The sequence below is a fragment of the Erinaceus europaeus genome, chromosome 1, assembly GCF_950295315.1.
Source record: "Erinaceus europaeus chromosome 1, mEriEur2.1, whole genome shotgun sequence".
Taxonomy (NCBI): Eukaryota; Metazoa; Chordata; class Mammalia; order Eulipotyphla; family Erinaceidae; genus Erinaceus; species Erinaceus europaeus.
The window spans coordinates 77,489,791-77,515,099 of NC_080162.1; the positions used below are offsets into that span (position 1 = coordinate 77,489,791).

The window sequence follows — 25,309 nt, forward strand, 5'->3', positions numbered from 1 at the left end:
CGTCGTAAATGGAGAGAGGAGGGAAAGACAGAGAGGGGGAGAGAAAGATAAGACACCTGCAGACCTGCTTCACCGCTTGTGAAGCGACTGCCCTGCAGGTGGGGAGCCGGGAGCTTGAATCAGGATCCTTATGCTGGTCCTTGCACTTTGCGCCACCCGACCCCCGATACTGATTTTTTAATCTCGTTCTGGATTTTATGAAAAGCCTGGTCTTCAAATAAACTTTGAGAGCTCCTGGTCAGAAGCTCGGCACCATCCCTCTACTGGCTCAGTGATCTTCTCTGTGCGTCAGATCTGCTTTCTTGCCCCCCTGTCAGTTTCCTTCTTAGTTTCTTCTGTTTTACCCGCCCTCCTTTTGTCTTTCTCTGACCCCAGCTCCAGGCGCGAAGATTCTCGGTTCTCACGGCCTCCCACGGCCGGGGTGGCTGTGACGTCAGGGGACTGTGTCGCCCAGGCCCCGCCCCGCGCGGTGGGGGGGGGGGACGCGCCCAGACTCTCCGGTCTCCGCAGGGCGGTGACATCACGCGGGAGGCGGGCTTTGCGTCGGCCCAATGGGAGCCACGCGCCGGCCTCCCCTTGAAGGAATGTTGTGACCTGACGTCACCGGCGAGTTACCTCCGGCTCCGCAGAGCGCCCCGTCCGCAGCTCCGCCAGCGCCCGGCGGCCGCGATGCCCTCAGACCGGCCTTTCAAGCAGCGGCGCAGCTTCGGTGAGGCCTAGGGCGACCTGCGGGCGTCGGGCGGGGGCGGCTGGGGGGGGCGCCCATCTCCCCGGCGCCTCGGGTGACGTCAGTCCCGTGACGTCAGGCTCGGGCCGGACCCCCGGGAGGCGGCAGGGCCGGGCCGCACTGACCCCCGCCCGTCCGCCGCCCGCCCGCAGCCGACCGCTGTAAGGAGGTGCAGCAGATCCGCGACCAGCACCCCAGCAAGATCCCGGTGAGTCCGCGCCCGCAGCCCCGCCCCGCCCGCCCCGCCGCCGCTCACGGCGCCCGCCCGCCCGCAGGTGATCATCGAGCGCTACAAGGGGGAGAAGCAGCTGCCCGTCCTGGACAAGACCAAGTTCCTGGTCCCCGACCACGTCAACATGAGCGAGCTGGTCAAGATCATCCGGTAAGCTCCGAGTCCTGGGGGGGGGGGGGGGAGCTGTCACCCGGCTGCGCCCTCACCACCCCCTGCACCCAGGCGCCGCCTGCAGCTGAACCCCACGCAGGCCTTCTTCCTGCTGGTCAACCAGCACAGCATGGTGAGCGTGTCCACGCCCATCGCCGACATCTACGAGCAGGAGAAGGACGACGACGGCTTCCTCTACATGGTCTACGCCTCCCAGGAAACCTTTGGCTTCTGAGCCAGCAGTAGGGGGGATTGGCGGGGAGTAGGGGGGCCCCCCCGGGAGCACCTGAGCTGCAGGGCGGGTTAGGGTTCTCCTGAATGCGGGTGGGATGGAGGCAGGCAAGGTGCAGCCTCCCAGCACCCCTGCCGTGTGTTTGTTTGCTTTTTTAGGCCCCTGCCTGTCTGTCCATCTGTCCTTCCCCTGCCTGGACCTGCCCACTTCGAAGGACTGGCCCCCTGGCTCTCCTGGTCTTGCATCTGTGGCCATTGTCCCTCTGCAGAATAAAGATTGCTCAGGCCTGCCTGGCCTTTTGCCTCCAGCTGCTTGTGATGGGGAGAGGGCTCCTGGAAACCCACTGCATGCAATGTACTGGGGGGCAGTGAAGCCCCCCCTCCCCCCCCAGTGCACCACCATCCCAGGGAAGGTCTCCTGGTCTGCTTGTAACAAAAAAACTTTTATTAAGTCACAACCTAAAAAGCTCTGCTCACCTGCTTGTGCCCCATTCCTGCCTGGGAGGGGGTTCCTTGGTGTGCAGAGCCACAAAGTGGGGTTCCAAGTGAGTACAGGTGTTCCCCACAGGCCTTGCTGCCAGCGATTCATGGTCCTGAATCCCAGCTGCCTGAGGACTTTTCCGCTGGCAGCTCTGGCGAGAGGGCTTGGCCAGCCTCTGGCCCATCCACCCTGGAGTCTGTGCAGCCTGTGTAGAGCCAGACCTACTTGAGCACAAGCATGGCCTCCGTGCCGTCCTTGGTGGTCAGGTAGAGGCCATGTGTGAGGTAGTATTCCCTTCGCAGGAAGGCGTAGAAGTAGTCGGAGATAAGCAAGATCTGGAGGGAGGAGGGAGAGAGAGTGTGTGTATGTAAGAGAGAGAAGTTTTGGGGTACCTCTCTCTGAGGAACTAGAATGACGTCAGGAAGCCCAACCAAGTCTTGGTGGCCCCACTGCAGGTTGCCTGCCCTGCCTCCTTCCCAAGCCCTGACTTTGAACTCCAGACTAGGACACTGCAATCAGAGGGGCCCACATTCTCCAGCCCCTCCGGGAATCCAGGAAATGTGTATCCCTGGTTTTAGGTCAGGTGTTCAGATCACTGAATCACTTGATACTTCTCTGTAAATGCTGAAGTTCACTCAATTGTAGTTGTCTTCATAATTCCCTCTGCGAGTTCCCTGCTCTTAAGCCTCCCCTGTTCAGTTTCCCCATTATCTAGAGGGAGATCCTCACAACACAAACCCGGGTATGTCAGTTCCCAGCTTAAAAGAATCTTCAGACTTTTCTTAAAGCTCAAGCATTCTGGGGCCCCCCACAGCCTGTAGCTAGCTGAACCCATCACTCAACTGCAGCCACAATGGCCTTTTCACCAAACCACCTGCTTGTTCTTCAGGTCTGAGGACCACTTCCTCAGAGAAGCCTTCCTTTACACTAAAGATTATGTCTTGGCCTCATTTAACTTCTGTTTGGTAACACAAACTAACCCAGCTGCTTTTGTGACTGATGGTGGCACAATGGCCAGACTCCACCTAGTGCAGTCTATCTTTCCTACCTGGGTGACAGGATCAGAGGGGCCTGAGGGGCTCAAAGGGGAGCAGGGATTTACCTCATGCCTGGGGTAGGTGCAGGGCTGACCCCATGGGAATATGGAGAAGGGCTCCTCATGCAGATACCTCCAGTCCTGAGAGACCTAGAACTCTCTCAGACTATCAGCAGCTGTTTCTTGGCACGTGAAGACGGAAGCCAGAGTAAGGGGGACACTTAGCAGGGGTCTGGGAGCAGTTCAGAGGTTGAGTTGAGCTTGGGATCCCAGCCTCTGTCTTGGGCAGTCTCATAGGAAGGTGACCGTGGAGGGGCCTGGATGATCTCAGGGCCAGCAACAGTGATGGTCTGGGACAAGGACCTGCCATTCTAGCACCACACGGGCCCATCAGGAAAGCCTGCCTAACAGATGAGTAAGTTGAAGGTCAAAGAGTTCAAGGTTGGCCTAGGACTGAGAGAGCTAGACCACTGACCATGACTCTGCTAGGCTATGCACCAGGGGCCCAGCTCACCATAAAGCACAAAATTTCACTGCTGAGGGTGTCAGAGCAGACAGAACCCAGGGAACCCTGAGAGGGAAGGGCAATTATCATGGGAAAGGCTGGCCTCACATCCTGCAGCCCTTCCTCACCCAGGCCTTAGTGGGGTGGTCTGGGAAGAGGAGTCAAGTCGAGGCAAGCTGGTGAGATGTCTCATCCCCAGATCAGATCAGATGAGGGGCAGGTCCAATCACAATTCACAACAATACAAGCAAACTCCAAAGTCACACAGAATTAGCTGGGAGAAAAAAAGTAAAAATACAAGGCACTGTGGTCTAGGAGGTGGTGCAGTAGATAAAGTTTTAGACTCTAAAGCATGAGGTCCTGAGTTCTATCACAGTGATATTCTGGTTCTCCCATCTTTCTTGTTTTCATTAATACATCTTTTAGAAGTAATAATAAAAACCACTAAGCATTAGGCTAGACCATATGAAAACTGCAGATAAAGAATGGTTGTGGAATTTTCCTGAGTGTTAAGTAAGTGGCGAGCTGAGCTGCACACAACACTGCACCTTCTAATGCCCCCCCCCCCCCCCGCCCATGCCCCCTGCCCCCACACCGAACCTCAGCCCAATCAGGCTTAGAAAATTAGCAGCCATTCACCAATGTTGGGGGGTCAAACTTAATGTCACCCAAGAAGAACTGAAAAAAGCTTATAGGAAGCTGACCTTGAAGCACTACTACTTTGATAAGGATCCAAATAGTGGAGAGGAGCTTGGAGCAGATTCCTCACACAAAAATTTCTGATGCAAACAAAGGGGACTCATAACAAAGGAGACCAGGCAATGAAAGAAGGTGGAAGCAAATAGCAGCACTGGCTCCCTTGTGGACAGTTTTCCCCCCACCAGGGCTATCTATGGGGAATAATGACATAATGACTCCAGGGCTCTCACAAGCCAAGAACTAAGACCAGAGCCCCCACTGGTTGCCCACGTGCTGTCCTGTTCCTGCCTCCTGGTGGGAGGATCTGTCCTGGGTTAAGCCCTACCTTCTGCTGCCACTCCTCCCGCCGACAGGGCGCCCAGATTGACCCTGGGCCCAGGACCTTTTGGGGAAACCAGGGGCATCCTGGGAGAAAGCAAGGGGTCAGCCCAGGAGGGGCCAGCTTGGCCCTCAGCCACCCCATATCCCTGGCACCCAGCTCTGGATACATTGTCCACAAGACTCTGGATTCACTGCCCCCGTGGTGAGAACGGTGTAGAATTGTGCTCCTGTTATCTGGTAATTTGTAAACCAATATTAAATTACTACTACTACTACTAAAAAATAAATGTGAGAAGTTGGGAGAGAAAAAAAATAATAAATGTGAAAAAAAATGGAGAGAGAAAGATACCTGCAGCACTGCTTTACCACTTGTGAAACTTCCTCCCTGCAGGTGGGGACTGGGGGGTTGAACCTGGATCTTTGCTCATGGCAACATTTGTGTTCTACCAAGTGTGCCACCACCTGCCCCTAACTTCTCCAGTGGACATTTTTCATGGTTTTTGGAGGAGGAAAGATGCCAAGAGAAAGGAGAACTAACAATGTTGTGCAGTAACTTCAGGCAGCCATAGATTTATATAACGGTGCAGTAAGAAAACTCCAAGAACTTTGGTGTTGAGTGCAGTCTGGAACTATACTCTGTAATCTTACAGTCTTGTTACCCACTGTTAACCACAAAGAAAACATTAAAGAAAAAAAGAAAACTGCAAAAGAATGGTTTGTGAAAAATGGACAGTCTCGGTGCTAACAAAGGAGGATGTGCTGTTCCAATTGCTGAGGTGCAAGTGAGGCTTCATCAGACGAGGACTCGGATGGTCCGGCACAGAGGGCCTGTGTGCACAGAGGGTGAGGCCTAGGGGAAGGCTAGTTCTAGCATGATGTGAACTTGCAATGGGGCACTTGCTTTCTTTCCCATGTGTTTGACCCATGCTCCACCCCCCACCTTACCACCAGCACAAGGAATGCTATGCACTGAAGGCAGCTTTGGTGCTGTACTGTCCCTCCCTTTCTGTTATCTGAGTACAGCTGACCCAGAGGCACGTTACCATGCACAAGGACCTGGATTTGAGCTCCTGCTCCCCACCTGCAGGGGGATGCTTCCCGCAGTGAGGCAGATCTGTAGCTGTCTCTCCCTCTCTATCTTCACCTCCCCTCTATTTCTCTCTGTCCTATCAAATGAAATAGAAAATGAACAAACAAAAAAGGCACCAGTGGTAGATTCGTAGTGCTGGCAACGAACTCCAGCAATAACCCTGGTGGCAATTAAAAAAAAAAGTATATATATAACAAGGTCAGTCCAGAGAAGTGATACCTTGCTTATTAGAAACAAAACAAAACAAACAAAAACAGCTGCAAACGGAGGTAGTTAGAAAGTTCATATTGAGGGTGGGGTAGATAGCATAATGGTTATGCAAACAGACTATCATGCCTGAGGCCCCAAAGTTCTAGGTTCAATCCCCCACACCACCATAAGCCAGAGCTGAGCATTGCTCTGGTGTTTCTCTCTCTCTCTCTCTCTTTTCATCTCTCTCAAAAATAAAATAAATACAATTTTTTAAAAAAGGAAGTTCATATTGATGAATGCATTAAACATGGTCAGAAGATAACATTCCAGGGTGAATGAGACCAAAAACAAAAACTGGATTGAGGAGATATTCCCACTGTTGCAGATCAGAAGGATCAAGCTGTGGTTACTAAGAGGAGGTCTTTTCACATGCTTGGACAAATACCATTGTGTGACTTCCTGCCAACTAAATTGCAGTCACCACCTCTCATCCAGGCCATGTTGTGAAGCATGAAGACATCAAGTATGTGTTAAATGAAAGCAGGGTAAGGGAGACAGAATAGTGGTTATACAAAACGACTTTCATGCTTACGGCTCCAAAGTCCCAGGTTCAACCCCCTGCACCATCATAAGCCAGAGTGAACAGTGCTCCATTAAAACAAATAAATAAATGTAACTATGAAGAGAGAGGAGGACCTAGTGGGGTTTGACTTGTTACGTGGAAAACTGAGAAATGTTACACATGTACAAACCATTGTATTTTATTTTACTGTTGACTGTGAACCATTAATTGCCTAATAAAGAAATTAAAGTATATAAATAAATGCATGCTTGTTTATTGGGCTGTTGGAAAAGTCATGACTTCTTTTTCTTTTTTTTTAATTTCTTTATTGGGGAATTAATGTTTTACATTCAACAGTAAATACAATAGGTTGTACATGCATAACATTCCCCAGTTTCCCATTTAACAATACAACCCCTACTAGGTCCTCTGTCATCCTTCATGGACCTGTATTCTCCCTACCCACCCACCCCAGAGTCTTTTACTTTGGTGCGATACATGACTTATTTTTCTATGCAAAAAATTCATCATGACTTTTCTGATAACCCAATATCACAGGCGATACAGAAAGGGTCACTTAGTCATCAAATTTAAGGAAAACTCTTACAAATCACTTTCTCCCAGTAAGCCATTTGCTGGAGAAACTTCTACATGAGAGGAAGAAGATGACATGAATGGAATGGACCAGGTAGAACCAGTGGACTTTGATCTAAATTAGAAGTGATGGTGCCGTTACAGTGAAAAGATACTGAGCAGCATCCTGCGGTGGTGTTCACTGTCTGACCTCTTAATAGGCCAGAGAGAAGCACATGCTGCTGGTAGTTAGTGTGGAAGAATGAGAAGGAAGAAAGTGTTCACTGCTCGGCAATCCCCCCGCCTTTCCCCCCCACTCTATTTGATAGGCCAGAAAGAAATTGGGGTGGGGGAAGAGAGGGAGAGAAAAAAGACACCTCTTCACCACTTGTGAAGCTTCCCTCCACAGATGGGAAGCTGGGGCTTTGAACCAGGTCCTTGTGCATGGTAACGTGTGCTTAAAGTGGGTGCACCACTGCCTGGCCCCCCAGTTGCTTCTATATTAAAAGTTAACTACAATAGTATTTTTAAATTTAAATGAAGAATAAACCCAAATATAAAATCTCTGAAAAACAGGCCAAATGTTAGAAATCTCAAATGGTTCAAGGGGATCAGGTGGTGGGACACCAGGTAGAGTGCATATATTATCAAATAGTTTAAAAATGCAATTTATCTTTAAAAAGTCTTTTTTTTTTTTTAAGTAAGAGTGATAAGAGACTCAGAGCACTGCACTGGCACAGGCAGAACCAAGAACTGAACTCAGAACCTTACAACCTCCCTGATCACTGGAAATGCAATCACACACGGTTCAATCTAACATAAAGGGGTGAGGGGCATAGGGGTTGGGTGTTGGCGCACTTGTAGAGCACACACATTACCATGTACAAGGATCCAGGTTCAAACCCCGGTCCCCACTTGCAGGGGGAAGCTTCAAGAGTGGTGAGGGTCGGTCTCTCTCTCTCTCTCCCTCTCCCTCTCTCTTTCTCCCACTCTCTCTCTCTCTCTTTCCCTTCCCTTTCAATTTCTGTCTCTATACAAAATAAATACATTTTTTACTGCCTTTATTTATTGGATAGAGACAGCCAGAAATTGAAAGGGAAGGGGAAGATAGAGAAGGAGAAATAAAGACACCTGAAAGGAGTCACTTCACAAGTGGTGAAGCAGGTCTGCAGGTGTCTATCTTTTTCCCTTCCTCTCTCCATTTCTCTCTGTCCTATCCAACAATGACAACAACAATAATAATAACTATGACAATAAAAACAAGGGCAACAAAAGGGAATAAATAAATATTAAAAAATGCTAAAAAAAAAAAAAAGACACCTGCAGCCTTGTTTCACCACTTGCAAAGCTTCCCCCCCTGCAGGTGGGGCTTGGGAGCTCGAACCTGGGTCCTTGCACATTATAACATGTGCACTTAACTGGGTGGCCACCACCCAGCCCCCCAAAATAAATATATTTAAAAAATTGGGGAGGTGAATCAAAAGTACAAATAGTATACATTAGCACATTATTTAGAAGTACCAAAAAAAAAAAAAAAGGAGTCTATTAAGACCTTGGGTAGTTAGTTTCTTTAAGTCTTTAACTCCTTTGCTTTTTTATTATATACATATTATGTAAAAAAATTTAAATTAAGAGAGCATAATGGTTATGCAAAAAAAAAATTCATGCCTGAGCCTCTGGAGTCTCTGGTTCAATCCCCAGCACCACCATAAACCAGAGCCAAATAGTACACTTGTCTCTTTCCCTCTGTGTCTCTCCCTCATCAGAAAAAAAAAAAATTTTTTTTTAACCAGAGTATTACTCAGCTCTGGTTTATGGTGATGTGAGGGGTTGAACCTGGGACTTCAGAGTCTCAGGCATGGGAGTCTCTTTGCACAACCATCATGTCATCTACCCCCACCATCAAAATAAAATATTAAAAAAGTTAAAATCTAGTTTAAAAGTCAGCCAAAGTGGTCCAGGAGGTGGCGCAGCGGATAAAGCATCAGACTCTCAAGCATGAGGTCCTGAGTTCAATCCCCAGCAGCACATGTACCAGAGTGATGTCTGGTTCTTTCTCTCTCTCCTCCTATCTTTCTCATGAATAAATAAATAAATTTTTTTTAAAAAGTCAGCCAAATAAATGATTAAGATAAGTGGAGGAAAAACAAATCTTCCTGGTTTTGGTCATCTCCAGGGTCTCTCCAATTTAGGCTGACCTTTCCTGATAGAAGGAACAGAGAGAGAGAGAGAGGGAGAGAGAAGAGGAGAAGAAGACCCCACAGAGACCGCAGCACTAAAGCTTCCTTCAGTGTAGTGGGCACCAGGCTCCAACCTGGCTCACACACATGACAAAGCAGCACACTATCCATGTGAGCTACTTTTTTGGCACCAAGACAACTCCTACCAACAAAGAATTCCAGATACTATATGAAGATACTCTCCCTCATCAGGAATTAGAGCTCAGTTCTTGCCCACACCCCACCTCCAGTCTCTGAAGGGGGGTTAGACTTACTGACTCGCTTCCAAAGAGCAGAGGGAGGAAAGAGGAAATAGCAACTGCGGCAAATACTGCCTGAGCCATGTGGCTGGTGTGTACTGCCTCAACTGGCCACAGGTTCCCAAACCAGGTCTAGTGATAAGAAAAGCTTCAGACAAACCCAAACCGAGGACACTACAGGACAGGACTGTCTAAGTTATGGAAAAATTAGGAAAGACTGGGGAGTTGGGCGGTAGCGCAGCTGGTTAAGCGCACATGGCGTGAACCTCAAGGACCAGCATAAGGATCCCGGTTCAAGCCCCCGGCTCCCCACCTGCAGGGGAGTCGCTTCACAGGCGGTGAAGCAGGTCTGCAGGTGTCTATCTTTCTCTCCCCCTCTCTGTCTTCCCCTCCTCTCTCCATTTCTCTGTCCTATCCAACAACGACATTAATAACTACAACAATAAAACAACAAGGGCAACAAAGGGAATAAGTAAATAAATATTAAAAAAAAAAGCCTCAAGAAAATTAGAAAGACAATAGAGGATACTGGAAGATGTGACAACTCTGTGAGGCGGTGTCCCAGGCTGGGTGCTCAAACTCAAAGGGCGTTACAGGAACACTGGCAGAACCCACAGGATCTGAGCCCAGTGAACAGGAGGGTATCAAGGTCCATTGCTTGATTCTGTTTATTTGCCAGAGAGCAGCTCAGCTCTGGCTTATTGCTGGTGTGGGGAATCGAACATGGGACTCCTGGTGCCGAGGGCAAGAAAGTCAGTTGCACTACAGATGGGGCTATCTCCTTGGCCCCCACTGCCTGATTTTGATACACTTCCATGGTGACTGAAGATGTTAATCTGGAAACTGGAAATGGGTCACATGTGCTATCTAAAATTGTTCCAAGGGGGCCTGGCAGTAGTACAGCAGGTTAAGCGCACATGGCACAAAGCACAAGGACCAACTTAAAGATCCTAGTTTGAGCCCCCGGCTCCCTACCTGCAGGAAGGTGGTGAAGCAGGTCTGCAGGTGTCTATCTTTCTCTGCCCCTCTCTGTCTTCCCCTCCTCTCTCCATTTCTCTGTTCTATCCAAGAACAACAATAATAACAACAACAAAAATAAACAACAAGGGCAACAAAAGGGGAAAAATAGCCTCTAGGAGCAGTGGATTCATGGTGCAGGTACCGAGTCCCAGTATTAACCCTGGAGGCAAAAAAAAAAAAAAAAAAAGACTTGGGGAAAAAAAATGTTCCAAATTAAAATTTACTTTTAAAAGCAACACTGCTGCATATAACAGCAGTGTGACGGATCCTCTATACATTCTGCTGGTGGTCAGGGAAGTGACACAGTGGATAAAGTATTAGAGTCATAAGCGAGGGGGAGGGGGGCCCTGAGTTTAATCCCTAGCAATGTACATGCCAGAATGCTGCTCTGGTCTCCCCCCACCTCACCCCCCCACCGACCTCTCATTCTGCTTCTCACTTGTCTAAACTCCTGTTGAGCAGGGACTGGGCAGTAGTGCACCCAGTACAGCATGCACATTACGGTGAGCAAGACTTCTTGGTTCCCACCTGCAGGGGGAAGCTTCATGAGGGTGAAGTAGCACTATAGCTGTCTCCCTCTCCTCCCCTTCCTCTCAATTCCTCTCTATCCAAAATAAAAATTCTACTGAGTGAAAGACTTCAGAAAATGTACATGATAAAGTGTTTTTTGCTGTTTGTGCATTTCACCTAAGAAAAACGTTATACATGCTGAGTTAGCGGGAATTGTACTGCTGTTTGTATTCCATTATGGAATATGCTAGAAAATCATTATAACACCTATGAGACCAAAACCAACCAAGCAAACAAGAACTCTAGCAGTCCAGGAGGTGGTGCAGTGGGCATAGCATTTAGCCTGTGAATATGAGGTCCTGAGTTCAATCCCCAGCATCACATATGTCAAAGTGATGTTCTGAGGCTCGCTCTCTCTCTCACTCGCTTCCATTAGTAAATATTGATAGATAAAAAAATAAACAAATAAACGGTTCAACCCAGAATTCTGTCACCAGGGTTATCACTGGGGCTTAGTGTCTGCACAAGTCCATCACTCTCAGCGGCCAGTCTTTCTCCCTTATATTGATAGGACAGAAAGCAATTGAGAGGGGAGAGGGGCATAAAGAGGGAGAGACACCTGCAGTACTTTATTTACTGCTCATGAAGCTTTCTCCCTGAAGGTGGGCAGTGGGGGCTTGAACCTGAGTCCTTGAACTTAGTGTGTGCACCACCACCAGGCCCCTTCAAGCCAGAATTTAAATGATTTATTTACATTCTAATTTTTCTTCCTGCCAGGGATATCACTAGGGCTCCACATCTGCATGATTCTGCTACGTCTGACTTATTTCTGTGATAGAGGGGGAGAGAGACGGAGGGGGAGAAAGATGCCGACACTCCACCTCTCATCAGCCTCCCATTGAAGGTGCTTCCTTGTGATGGCCAGGGACTTGAACCCACATCTTCATGCATGTTAAGGTCTGTGTTCTAAAGGATGAACTGCCTCCCAGCCCCCAAAGGACCTACTTTTACCATTTTGCTTTGTCAGTTTTCAAGGGCCCATCAATGCAGTGATATGCTAATGGCAGAGTCTGGGGGTGTATGTGGGTGTCCACAGTCAAATCTTTCAACTTTGCTGTGTGCAAACATTTTCAAAATGATATTGGGGGAGGTGGGGTAGAGAGAGATCCCTGTTTGCCTACAGGAGCTGTCTGAGCGTGAGTTCACTGGTCCTGAAGGTGCTGCCCCTGTTCTGGGGAGAAGGCACCTGGTGGACTCTGGAGTGGTGTGGGCCTGGCTGTCAGAGGAAGCCCCTCACCATCAAAGGCGAGCTGAGACTTCTGACCTCTTGGCCTTTGGTTTGGACTGAGGAGAAGGGGTTTCCCAGACAAGCCCAGGCCTCAGATATGACCTGGTAGCTGCAGGTAGAGGTGGGCAAAGGGTGACAGAACCTGCATTGGTGAGCTCGCGGCTGTGAGGCCTTGTCGTCTCCCCCAGCCCCAGCCTGCACTTGCTTGCTGAGATGAGAGCAGTAAACTCAAATCTGTTCCTCCCAACAGTAGCACCCTTTGTCTTTGTTCTGTCCTTCATGGGGACTTATTTCATTGCAAGTATTAATTAGGTGCCTACTATATGCCAGGGGAGACTGAGATACATCCCCTCTTTCAAGGTCTCAGTCTGGGAGAAAAAGAATAACCCAGGGCCCCGAGCTGGAGCCAGGCCAGCACTGCAGTGCTGTGAGTAGGGAAGCTGTTGGAGGGAGGCAGCCTCTAGTGTCCTGAGAACTGCAGGAACCAGCTGGGCTCGGGGGGGCTGAGAGCGAGTGAGTGTGGGAGGGAGTGTGCAGGACCAGCCTGTGCCATCAGGGGAGAAGAAACCGGAAGTGGGGCCTCATGACCACACTGAGCTCCTGGTTTCTGACTGAGGGTAGGTTCCTGGGATACATAGGACCAGACTTATGTTCTGCGAGCTGCACTCTGTCTGGGAGGGAAGAGGTGAGGGATGTGAGTCTGGAATTTGGAGCAAAGGGAGGCCGCTTAAACCTGGTGAGAGGTTACAGGGCCTTGATTTCCTCAGCCTGAGAGGGTTGCTGTAGGGACTTGGTGTAGACTGAATGGGGAAAACTTTTGTGACTTACAAAGCTCCAAGTGGGTGGCACTGGTCACTACAGGGTTCTGCTCCTCCTTCAGGCACTCCTGAGGGCTGGGGAGCTACTCATTACTTTGCATTTCTGGAGCGAGAACGTCTGGGCTGTTTCTCCACCATCTCCTCCCAGTAGGTATTTGTTCAGGTCTGAGAGCTGGCAGGTCACACCCCAGGCCAGTCCAGCTCCTCACTCCAGGACAACTAGATCACCGGGCAGAGCTGCTGGCGACTGTGGCCCTGTGCTGTCAGCATCTGCACCAGGAGGGAAGGGCCTGAGCCAGGACCTGCTTCTTCAGGATCATTGCTGGCTGAGGTCCAAAGCTTCGAGATCCACAGTGTTAATGGCTTCTGCCTGACACTTATTTTGCCTTTCCCCAAAAAAAACTTTCCCTTGGCTGAATGACAGAGCTGAAAATTGTGTGTGTGCGTGTGTGTGGGGGGGTTAGTTGTCAGTTCCCTCTGGGATGCTGGTGTGTTCTGTGTCATGGGGGTCTGTCTGCAGGTGGCAGGGCAGCCCCTTCCCTTCGCCCAGCATCCTTGCTGAGGAGACCGGTTATTCAACGACAGAAAGAACCAGTTCTGGGCCTCAGACTAGCTGGTTAGACATACAGAGTCTTGTCTACTCCCATGACACCCTGAACAAAAGCCTTCACCTCTCAGCCTGCTGTCACAGGTGACAGCTTTCTCCAGAGGGTGGGGAGCCAGCCACACACAGACGCTCGTGGTGTTTACTTGCTCCTTCCTATTAGGCAATGGTATTGTTCTTTATTCCTCCTTTGGTCTACCCATCCCTGTGCCCAGCCGCCTTTTGATCATCTGTTCCATTAAATGTCAGCCCTGTGCTGGGCCACAGAGCTAAATCAGAGGTCACACTATTGGGGGGGGGGGATAGTAAGAAATGGTCTTACTTCAGGGGTTATATAGAAGGATATGTGGGGACAGGGGAGATTCTGGGGAGTAGATGGTGTCATCTGCACACATTACAGTGCACAAAGACATGGGTTCAAGTCTCTGGTCCCCACTGCAGGTGGAGAAGCTTTTTGAGCAGTGAAGCAGGGCTACAGGAGCCTCTCTTTCTCTCTCACTATCTCTCCTTCCCCTCTCATTTCTCTGTCTCTGTCAACAGCAACAACAAAAAAGACAACAGAGCAGGAGGAAGATTCTCAGGGTCAGCATGGGAGTAGGGGAAGATGACCCCTGGAAGCCCAGCAGGATCAAACACATACCCAGCTCTGAGCAACACAGACTGGGGTCAGGGCATACCAGACTATGTGAGTGTGAGGTGGCTGGTCATGAAGTGTGATCTGATTCAGCGTATCTCATTCATTTGATAAACATTCACAGAATATTCTTGGTGCTGGAGGTACAGTTGTGAACAAGAAAAGCCTCGTGGGGGCTGCTCTGATGGAACCCACAACCTGTCTGAGAGGACATACAAACTAGAGCAAGAATAAGTACACCTTCAGAGCTCTGTGATTTTTAAAAAATATTTATTTATGTATTCCCTTCTGTTGCCCTTGTTGTTTTATTGTTGTAGTTATTATTGTTGTTGTCGTTGTTAGGACAGAGAGAAATGGAGAGAGGAGGGGAAGACAGAGAGGAGGAGAGAAAGACAGACACCTACAGACCTGCTTCACCGCCTGTGAAGCGACTCCCCTGCAGGTGGGGAGCCGAGGGGGCTTGAATTGGATTCCTTATGCCAGTCCTTGCACTTTGCGCCACGTGTGCTTAACCCACTGTGCTACTGCCCGACTCCTTAGCGCTCTGTGATTTCTAAGCCTCAGATTTCCAACTTTTATCGTGAGGTGACAATAACTGTGATTCCCTCCAAGCACTGTGAGGACTGAGTGAACTCCTTATACAACAAATCTAGGAAATCAGCTATAAGGGCTGTCATACTATTAATACCAAGTGTGAGGAGTCCATTTGCACAAGGGGCTTCCTCTCAGGGACAAGGAGAGATCAATATGTTTCACTAGTGATCCAGGAGGAGGTGCAGTGGATAAAGCACTGGACTCTTAAGCATGAAGTTGCAAGTTCAATCCCTGGCAGTACATGACCAGAGTGATGTCTAGTTCTTTCTCTCTCTCCTCGTATCTTTCTCATAAATAAATTAATTTTAAAAAAGGTGTTTCATTAAAGGTGTATGATGCTAACAGGCTTACACCCCTTCATGAGCATGTGAGTATATGTAAACATGTGTGTAAACATAAGGAAAGCTCTGGGAGGCTGCACAGCACATGACACATAAGATGAAAGGAATTTGAAGGGCTGCTTTCAGTGAACAATCACTCTTTAAACATGAGACACTATTAAATCTAATTTTAGGGAGAGGCTTCTTTATGTTGCCTGTTTTTAAGTTAATTATGGTGAATGGGATATATATTTTTTTATAAAATTTTTTTTATTATCTTTATTTATTAATTGGATAGAGACAGTCAGAAATCGAGAGGGAAGGGAGGGATAGAGAGGGTGAGAGACAGAGAGATACCTGCTGCACTGCTTCACCACTTGTGAAGCTTTCCCCCTGCAGGTGGGGACTGGGGGCTTGAACCTGCATCCTTGCGCATTGTAACATGGGCGCTCAACCAGGTGTCCCACCACCTGGTCCCAGTGAATGGGATATTTTGGTGAATGGGATATTTTACCTTACTCGTAACAAAAGATAAAATAAAATAAAAAAAGAAACTATTCATTTAAACATATTCATTCTTGTTTAGAATATAACCATTGATGACCACTTTTCTTCTGCTAGTTGTTTGCCTGCCTGTAGAAGAAAAGGGTTAAAAGGAAAAAGAGAGAGAGAGACAGAGATAGAGATAAGGAGATAGTTATCTTTCTTTTGGTTTCTAGGTCTAAATGTTTCCCTAGGAATTTGCTCTGATTATTTGAACAGTCTGTCATTAGTGTTATTTCCCATATCAGCATATGAACTATGTATGAGCTCACATTATAAAGCCCACACTTTAAAAAAATTGTTGTAGTTATCATTATTGATGCTGTTGTTGTTAAATAGGATAGAGAGAAATGAAGAGAGGAGGGGAAGACAGAGAGGGGGAGAGGTAGACAGACACCTGCAGACCTGCTTCACCGCCTGTGAAGCAACTCCCCTGCAGGTGGGGAGCCGGGGGGATCGAACTGGGATCTTTCTGCCGGTCCTTGCACTTTGCACCATATGCGCTTAATCCGCTGTGCTACCGCCTGACTCCCGAAGCCCACACTTTATGTCCAAGAGTCTCAAGACCCTGGAAGGTGGGATCATCATTCCCCTTCTCAAGTAAACTGCAACGGAGAGGAGGAAGATCACTTGCTGAAGGTCACACAGCAATCAATCTCATTTCCTTTGTCTCTTCTCTCCCTTACCTGCTTGTCCCCTCCCCCTTCTGTCTTTCTCTTATTCGAATGCACACACCTTTATGGGTGCTTTGCTGCTGCCATTTCCTGGTCACTGACTCACAGATGCAATTATAATTAGCAAATAATTTGTACCACCACATGACAAGAGATTGATACCCAACACCTATAAAAGAATCACATGACTCGGGGGCATGGTGGTGGCACACCTGGTTGAGTACATGTTATAAGGTGCAAGGACCCGAGTTTGAGCCCCCCCAGTTCCCACCTGCAGGGGGAAAGATTTGCAAGTGGTGAAGCAGTGCTGCAGGTGTCTCTGTCTCTCTCCCTCTCTATCACGCCCTTCCCTCTTGATTTCTGACTGTATCAAATAAATAAAGATAATAAAAAAAATTTCTTAAGCTCACATGACTCAATATCACTACCAGCAGATAGTAGTATCTATTACTACCAGCAGATAGTAGTAACAACAAAATAACCTAATGAAAAAGTATAGAAAAGACAGGGCCGGGTGGTAGCGCACCTGGTAAAGTGCACACATCGCAGTGCTCGAGGACCCAGGTTCAAGTCCCTGGTTCCCACCTGCAGGGGGAAAGCTTCACGAGTGGTCAAGCAAGGCTGCAAGTATCTCTGTCTCTTTCCCTCTCAATTTCTCTCAGTCTCTCTCCAATGATAAATAAAATATATTTTATTTTTATTATTTATTTATTCTCTTTTGTTGCCCTTGTTTTATTGTTGTAGTTATTGTTGTTATTGATGTCGTTGTTGTTGGATAGGACAGAGAGAAATGGAGAGAGGAGGGGAAGACAGAGAGGGGGAGAGAAAGATAGACACCTGCAGACCTGCTTCAACACCTGTGAAGCGATTCCCCTGCAGGTGGGGAGCCAGGGGCTCGAACCGGGATCCTTATGCCAGTCCTTGTGCTTTGCACCACGTGTGCTTAACCTGTTGCGCTACCGCCCAACTCCCTAAATAAAAATATTTTTTAAAAAGTAGAGAAAAGATCTTAATAATCAGCTTTCTAAGGATCTACCAATGGCCATAGATATGTATGTGTTATTGTTTTTTAAAAGACAGAGACTTTAAAGACAGCACATGAGCTATTAGGCTGGCCCCACATGGCCCAGAGACACAAGGAAGAATGCTCCACTTCACTTATCAATAGAGAAATGTAAATTTCAACCACAATGAGATACTACCTAACACCAGCGAGAATGGCCTACATCAACAAAACAGGACATGACAAGTATTAATGAGGATGTGGACAAAAGGGACTTGGCTACATTGCTGGTGGGATGCTAACCAGTGCAGCCTCCTTTGTGGAGATGGTGTGGAAAGTCCTTAAGTAAATATGAAAATGGCTTATGATCCTGCAAGACCATTCCTAGATGTATATCCAAAGGACATGAACATACTAAAGCAAAGGGACATGTGCACCCCTATGTTCACTGCTGCCTTAGTCAGAGTTTTCAAGGAATGGAAGCCACCTAAATATCCACTGAGAGATAAATGCAGAGAGAAATTGTGGGAAATATATTGAATGGAAAGTTGTCCTGCAATTAAAAAGACATTGTGTACTTGGGAACAAAATGGATGGAACGGGAGGTGAGAATGCTTAGCAAAATAAGAGGTGAAAGACAGCTACCAGGTGGTTTGACTCATATGTGGAATCTAGAGAACATATGAACTTGCAAAACAAAAAACCGGAAGTAAGCAAGCTGTCTCAAAGACTGTGAGAACTATGGTGGTTACTATTGGAGGGAGAGAACTATGGTGGTGGGTGCAGCGTTGAACTAGTCTCTGCACTCTTATAATCCTGTGCATCATTATTAAACCACTAACGACAAATAGAAAACCAAAAAATAAAATAATTTGTGCCACATGCTGAAAAACATTTATTGGTCTCAGGGATCTGAGTCACTGGTTTACTGGCTGGTGTAACTAAGAATAACATAATAGAACCAGTAATTGGTTCTATATCTAATAGGATATAGGATATAGCACTGAACAAACAGAGAAGGTCTTTAAAAAAAAAAATCTATAGGGGCCAGGTGGTGGTGCACCTGGTTGAGTGCACATGTTACAACGCGCAAGGACCCAGGTTCGATCCCCTGGTCCCCACCTGCAGGGGTAAAACTTCACAAGTGGTAAAGCAGGACTGCAGGTGTCTCTGTCTCTCTCCCTCTCTATCACCCCCTTCCCTCTCAATTTCTACCTGTCTCTATCCAATAAATAAATAAAGATAATTTGAAAAAAAAATCTATAGATCAAGATGTTTTCTGTATCTGACTCTGAATTCTGCAGTGATGACCAGGCCCTCTGCTGAAAATCCATACTCCTCTGGTTCTCAGGACATCTCAGACCTGTCTTACCCAGAAAGGGAACCTGAGGGCCAAGTGATTAAAAGGCTGCACCCACCAGTGAGAAGAGCTGAGGGCACATCTTGATAAAAGTACTGACTGGAAAGCTATCAGGGGAGGAGATGGTATACGGAGATCTGGTTGTGGGAATTGTGTGGAGTTGTAGCCCTCCTGTCCTACGGTTTTGTTAATGTCTCCTTTTTTAAATAAAAAAAAAAAGTACTGACTGGAGGTCCGTCAGGAGGGGCTGTCTTGAGCTCTGAGGACAGGCAGGGCCTGGAGAAAGGTGAGGGACTGAGCTGCCTTGGGAGTGACCTGGCCCCCCTGCCTACTCCCCAGACCATCTCCCTTGCTCTCCCATTCTCCATGTCTGAAAGTCTCAGAGCCTACTCCTCACCTCCTGGGGCTTTCCCTGACCACTGACTTGCCAACACAAAAGTGAGCTTGTTCCCTCTAGATTCCCTCTTGTTCGGGGTATAAATGTTGCCCTTGGCTGTCTCTAGTTCCTTCATTCAGGGAATATTTGCTGAATGACTTCCCTGCTGAGAACATATAGAGCAGGCGGGTCAGGCACAAACACCCCCCCCCCTTCATGCTAGATGGGGAGGCAGAGAGAGAAGCTAGTAAATAATATACAATTACAAATTGGGGGAATACTGTGAAGAAGAAAGATGAGAATAAGAACAGAGAATGGGCAGGGTAAATCATGGAAGACTTCTTTAAAGAGGTGGCATTTCAGGGGGTCAGGCAGTAGTGCAGCAGGTTAAGCGCACATGGTGCAGAGCACAAGGACCAGCGTAAGGATTCCAGTTCAAGCCCCCCCCCCCAGGCTCCCTACCTAAAGGGGGGGTCGCTTCATGAGCAGTGAAGCAGGTCTGCAGGTGTCTATCTTTCTCTCCCCCACCTCCATTTCTCTCTGTCCTATCCAACAATGGTATCAATAACAACAACAATAACCACAACAATGATAGAAAACAAGGGCAACAAAAGAGGAAAAAAAACTAGCCTCTAGGAACAGTGGATTCATGGGTGGTGTGGGCACCGAGCCCCAGCAATAACCTGGAGGCAAAGAAAAAAAAAGAAGTGGAATTTCACTTTCACTAAAATACTAATATCATGTTTACTCTATGGCTCCCAACAAGCCTGGGGCACCCCTCAAGATGAGGGGTTCCATATGCTACAGGGCAGTGATAGGAGTAGAGTGACTGACTTTGTGAATAAGTGCCCCCAGCTGACACCTTCCTTTAGCAATTTGGCTTCAAAGACACAAAAACGCCAAACTGGTAGTCCCAGGGAGCGCATAACCTGACAGAACTGTGCCTGACTCACAGAGCTCCAGCCTAGGAGCTGATGACATAGGTGTGCGGCACAATAGACACAGTGCCAGCTCCCAGGCACTCACTCACTTCTGCCCTCCAGAAGGGTGGTATGACCTGGCAGGTGCCCTCTGACCCAGCAAGCACTGCCACCTGGGGTCTGTCCCAGAAAATACTGGCACGTGTGCACAAGAGTAGGCAGAGGGATCTATGGAAAGCCCTTCCATTTATAGGAGGAGAATAACAGAAGCAACCTCAATGGCCACAGGTCAGGGCCTCCCTCATGAAAAAAGTCACAGTGGTGCAAACCATGTGAAGACACTGAAAAATCTCAAGGTAATGCCATTAACTGATGAAATTTAAAGCCAGAGGGCAGTACTTAAAAGAGTCCAGCATCATCTCTCTCTAAAAAGAAGGATGAGGGGCCAGGTGGTAGCACAGCAGGTTAAGCGCACATGGCACAAAGAGCAAGGGCTGGTATAAGGATCCTGGTTCAAGCTCCCGGCTCCCCGCCTGCAGGGGGGTTGCTTCACAAGTGGTAAAGCAGGTCTGCAGATGTCTTTCTCTCCTCCTCTCTGTCTTCCCCTCCTCTCTCGATTTCTCTCTGTCCTATCCAACAATAATGATAATAACAACAACACTGATAAATAACAAGGGCAACAAAAGGGAAAAAATAGCCTCCAGGAGAGAGAGATCACCAGGCAGGATACCTACTATACCATGTGTGAGGCCCAGGTTCAAGCACCAGCATCGAATGGGAGGTGCTGTGGTCTCACCTCTCTTGGCCCAAGACTTATCTAACTATGGGTAATGCCCTAGCCCCCCACACAAGCAAAAAGACAGTAAGTTGAAACCTTTAGATTTCTGCTTATGTGGGACTCAGGGAATAGGACATGGCTGAGCACCTGCTGCCAATAACCTCTGCACAATAAGCAGAACAGACTGTCGGCCTCACTCCACTCAGAGTGATCTCACCTCTCTCACTCTTTTCAAAAATCAAGATAGGGATTTGGGCGGTAGCTCAGCGGGTTAAGCGCACTTGGCGCAAAGCGCAAGGACCGGCATAAGGATCCTGGTTCGAGCTCCCAGCTCCCCACCTGCAGGGGAGTCACTTCACAGGCGGTGAAGTGAAGCAGGTCTGCAGGTGTCTGTCTTTCTCTCCCCCTCTCTGTCTTCCCCTCCTCTCTCCATTTCTCTCTGTCCTATTCAACAACAATGACATCAATAACAATAATAGCTACAACAACAAAGAAAAACAACAAGGGCAACAAAAGGGAAAATAAATAAATAAATAAATTTATAAAACAAAATCAAGATAAACACTGAACTGCACAAGAACTGCCTAGAAATATCTATGAGGAAAATATCAGGCCCAACACTCACTGAAAAAGTCCCTATTCCCTTCTTTCCTATCAGCTAACCTTAGAGGCAAGAATATTTCTGGGTTGGGGAGATAGCCTTGTGATTACACAAAATAAACTTTCATGGCCAAGACTCTAAGGTTCCAGGTACAATCCTCCATACCACAAGCCAGAGCTGAGAAGTGTTCTGGTTTAAGGGGTGGGGGTGGGGGGATCATGTCTCTGGGGCTTATTCACTGGCAACATGAATTTTCCCAGCTTGTCTCACTCCCCACCCAGTCCATCACTCACAGGAAATTCCTGGTTGCACCCATGGCAATTGATATGGGAAGTGGGGAAGTGATTCCTGTAAGACATGGACTTCGAACAGAGTGGGCCTGAGAGAATGCAGGACAGCAGTCAAGGGGTTTGCTAGGCCATTTGTGACAGCCTCTCTGAGCAAGCTTATTAACATTACAAATTCCTGACCCATGCATGCAATGTCCATTGAATCAACATCTCTTGGAGTGGAACAGGGGAATTTTTAAATTTTTACACAATCCACGTCATGATTGTGACAGTCATAACGTAACCACAGGATTTAAAACACATTAAGGAGAAATCTGTCTATTTAACAAGCTCTCCCATGACCCACCGAGGGACAGGCTTTCCTATGGTGTGTGTGTGTGGGGGGGAGTCAGATTAGAGTCCTTCACAGGTGCTTCTCACTTCATACTACATCCCCCCTAATCTGCACTCTCTACTCCAGACCAACTCAATGACTAAGCCAAACTACATCTCATCTTGGCCTTTGCTCCTGCTGCCCCAGGGGGACTGGAAAGCCCCTTCCTTGAGAGCCAGCCCTGCTCACCCTCCCATGGTATGCATGCTGGGGTCAGGCAATGCAGGCACTGCCACACAGAGAGGGTGGTCCCTGTAACAGTCTCTCCTGGACCTGGTTCTTGGCTCCTCAGTTTCCATTTGTGAAACAAGGAGGATATTATCTCACCATCTGGTTGTGAGAATTCAATGAGGCAATGGCTCAGTATGGTGACAACAAAGATTAGGCAGATTCAGTTTTCCTCCCGTTTCCCCATCTTCTCTGCCAGCCTGTGAACTAGCTGAGGGGAGAAACTGTCTCCTTGCTCATGTCTAAGTCCCTCACATGCAGAACAGGAACACAGAGGCTCCAAGGCTTCAACATGAATCCCTGGGGTGGGGGGTAGATAGCATAATGGCTATGAAAAGAGTCTCTCATGCCTGAGACTCCGAAGTCTCAGGGTCAGTCCCCTACACGACCATAAGCCAGAGCTGAGCAATGCTCTGGGGAAAAAAAGTCCCTGTTCCTAAGCTGCCCTTGACGCTTACCTGCCCAACATTGAAGGTCAGTGTGATGGCATAGAAGAAATTAGAGTTGGCACTTCCTGCATAAATCCAGAGGTGCCACAGGACAGGGAAAAGCAGGGAGCAGATAATGATGATGCAGGTGAGGACAAAGATGTTCCGCAGAACTGAAAGACACAAGTCAACACAGTTAGCCTAAGATTGACTCTTGTTTTTTCCCCACTGTTGTGATGGTCCTGAAGGCTGGAAGGGCCCAGAGAGAACCTGATGGAGCTCAAAGGTGGAACTGTTCTCCCCACTAGAGGCAGCAGAAGGCCAAGAGTAATTTTTTGTGGGATCAGGTGGTAGCACACCTGGTTGAGCACACATGTCACAATGGCCAAGTACCTGGGTTCAAACCCTGGTTGCACTTGCAAGGGAAAAGCTTTGCGACTGGTGGAATAGTACTGCAGGTGTCTCTATGTCTCTCACCCTCTATCACCTCCTCCTCTCTTGATTTCCAGCTGTCTCTATCAGATACTTAAAAAAAAAAAAAAAGAATTCCTTGTGATTTGGGAAGTGGCTCAGTGGATAAAGCATGAGGTCCTAAGTTTGATCCTGGGCATCACATATGACATAGTAATGCTTTGGTTCTCTCTCCCCTCCCTATTCCCATTAACAGATAAAATTTTAAAAAGAGGGGAGAGGGAAGGGCTTGGGTTGTGGTACATCCAGTTGAGTGGACAATCATCATGCACAAGGGTCCAGGTTTAAGTCCCCAGTCCCCACCTGTGGACGTGGGGGGAACTTTACAAGTGGTGAAGCAGGGCTGCAGGTGCCTATCTACCCCTCCCCTCTCAATTTCTCTCTGCACTATCAATTTAAAAAAAAGCTGTAAAGTAATTCCTTGCTGTTCCCCAAGAAGGGTGCTGTCTGCCCAGAACAGATTATGGATACGAATGGCAGCTGGAACCAAAGAGATTAGAATGCAAAAGTGAGGGAGTCGGGTGGTAGCGCAGCAAGTTAAGCACAGGTGGCACAAAGCGCAAGGACCGACATAAGGATCCTGGTTCGAGCCCCCGCTCCCCACCTGCAGGGGAGTCGCTTCATAAGCAGTGAAGCAGGTCTGCAGGTGTCTATCTTTCTCTCCCACTCTCTGTCTTCCCCTCCTCTCTCCATTTCTCTCTGTCCTATCCAACTACAATGACATCAATAACAACAATAATAACTACAACAATAAAACAAGGGCAACAAAAGAGAAAAATAAATAAATATTAAAAAAAGAATGCAAAGGTGAATCTCTCCAGGCAGATTCTCTCTTCCTTCCTTCCTTTCTCTCTCTCACTCTTCCTTTCTTTCCTTTTTTCTTCCTTCCTTCCTTCCTTCCTCTCTCTCTCTTTCCTTTTTTCTTCCTTCCTTTCTTTTTTTTCTTTTTCCCCAGAGAGAAAAACAGAGGGAAAGACACTCAATGGGGGCCAGGCTCAAACCCAGGTCATGTGCACAACAAAGTAAGGACACTCACTAGGTAAACCATTTTGCTGATTCTTTAAAGGTCACCACCATTCTTCCTAAAATCTGACTCCTCCTCTGACATCAATATGTCCCCCTCCCCAGTCCATCCCCAAGACAGAATGCAGAATCACTCCCTCACCCCTTAGAGAGAAAAAGCTCCCTGAGGCCCCAGAGACAATCTCTAGAGTGTTCCTTGGTGAGCTCACTGAAGGGGACAGCAGCCTGCAGGTGGGGCAGAGACTTGGCATCAGAGAGAGTATGCTCACAACCCCTGCTCTGTCAGCAAAGTGTCTGAACAGTGCTAAATCGTCTCCTTCCTAGAAGTAGTATATGAATTCCATATGGAGATGTGTAAAAAAGCCTGGCACAGAGCTGTACATTGGAATCAGGGAGGGTAGTCTTTTTTAAAGATTTTTTAAAAATTATCTTACCTTTATTTACTGGATAGAGCCAGTCAGAAATTGAGAGGAGTGGGGAGAGAGAGAAACAGGGAGACACTTGTAGCACTGTATTACCACTTGTGAAGCTTTCCCCCTGCAGGCGGGGACAGGGGCTTGAACCCAGGTTCTAGCATACTGTGACATGTGCGCTCAATCGAGTGCACCACTACCTGCCCCCCCCTTTTTTAATGGATCTTTTTAATTTTATATTTATTTATTTATTTTCCCTATTGCTGCCTTTTTTATTGTTGTTGTTGTTGGATAGGACAGAGAGAAATGGAGAGAGGAGGGGAAGACAGAGAGGGAGAGAGAAAGACAGACACCTATAGACTTGCTTCACAGCCTGTGAAGTGACTCCCCTGCAGGTGGGGAGCCCGGGGCTTGAACCAGGATCCTTATGCTGATCCTTGTACTTTGCACCACCTGCACTTAACCCACTGTGCTACCGCCCGACTCCCAACCATGTTAGTTTCTAAAAGCCTCCCCATTTGTTACAGTTTTGTAGCCACGGTGGAGAACCACTGCCTGCGGCTGCAGATGAGAACACATAAGGGCACAACACTAGTCTGCGCCGAAGTGAGACTGATCAGGGAGGGCAGTTCTGAGTGCTCGGTAAACCTGAGCTTTTCCAGTTGGCAGTTCATTCTTTTTTAAAAAAATAGTTTTGTTAAGGTACTTCTTTTTTTGAGCACTGCTCAGTTCTGGTTTATGGTGGTGCAGGGCATTGAACCT

General features: G+C 47.8%; 2 protein-coding genes across 3 annotated transcripts in view; one reads left to right on the forward strand and one right to left on the reverse strand.

Annotated features, from left to right (window-relative positions):
- The first annotated feature begins 551 nt into the window (after positions 1–551).
- MAP1LC3A (microtubule associated protein 1 light chain 3 alpha) lies at positions 552–1,636 on the forward strand. The gene is made up of 4 exons (XM_060188642.1): positions 552–709; positions 880–935; positions 1,003–1,109; positions 1,182–1,636. The coding sequence occupies exons 1-4, from the start codon at positions 670–672 to the stop codon at positions 1,342–1,344; spliced, it is 366 nt and encodes a 121-aa protein (XP_060044625.1). The 5' UTR covers positions 552–669; the 3' UTR covers positions 1,345–1,636.
- Positions 1,637–1,903: 267 nt separating this feature from the next.
- The window catches only part of PIGU (phosphatidylinositol glycan anchor biosynthesis class U), a 129,701-nt gene continuing 106,295 nt past the window's right edge, over positions 1,904–25,309 (reverse strand). For both annotated transcript variants that reach the window (XM_060188641.1, XM_007522663.3), the window contains 2 exons: positions 22,671–22,813; positions 1,904–2,156 (listed from right to left, as the gene is read on the reverse strand). In XM_060188641.1, coding sequence (XP_060044624.1) covers positions 2,043–2,156; positions 22,671–22,813 — 257 coding nt within the window. In that variant the 3' untranslated portion in view covers positions 1,904–2,042. The remainder of the gene's footprint in view (positions 2,157–22,670; positions 22,814–25,309) is intronic.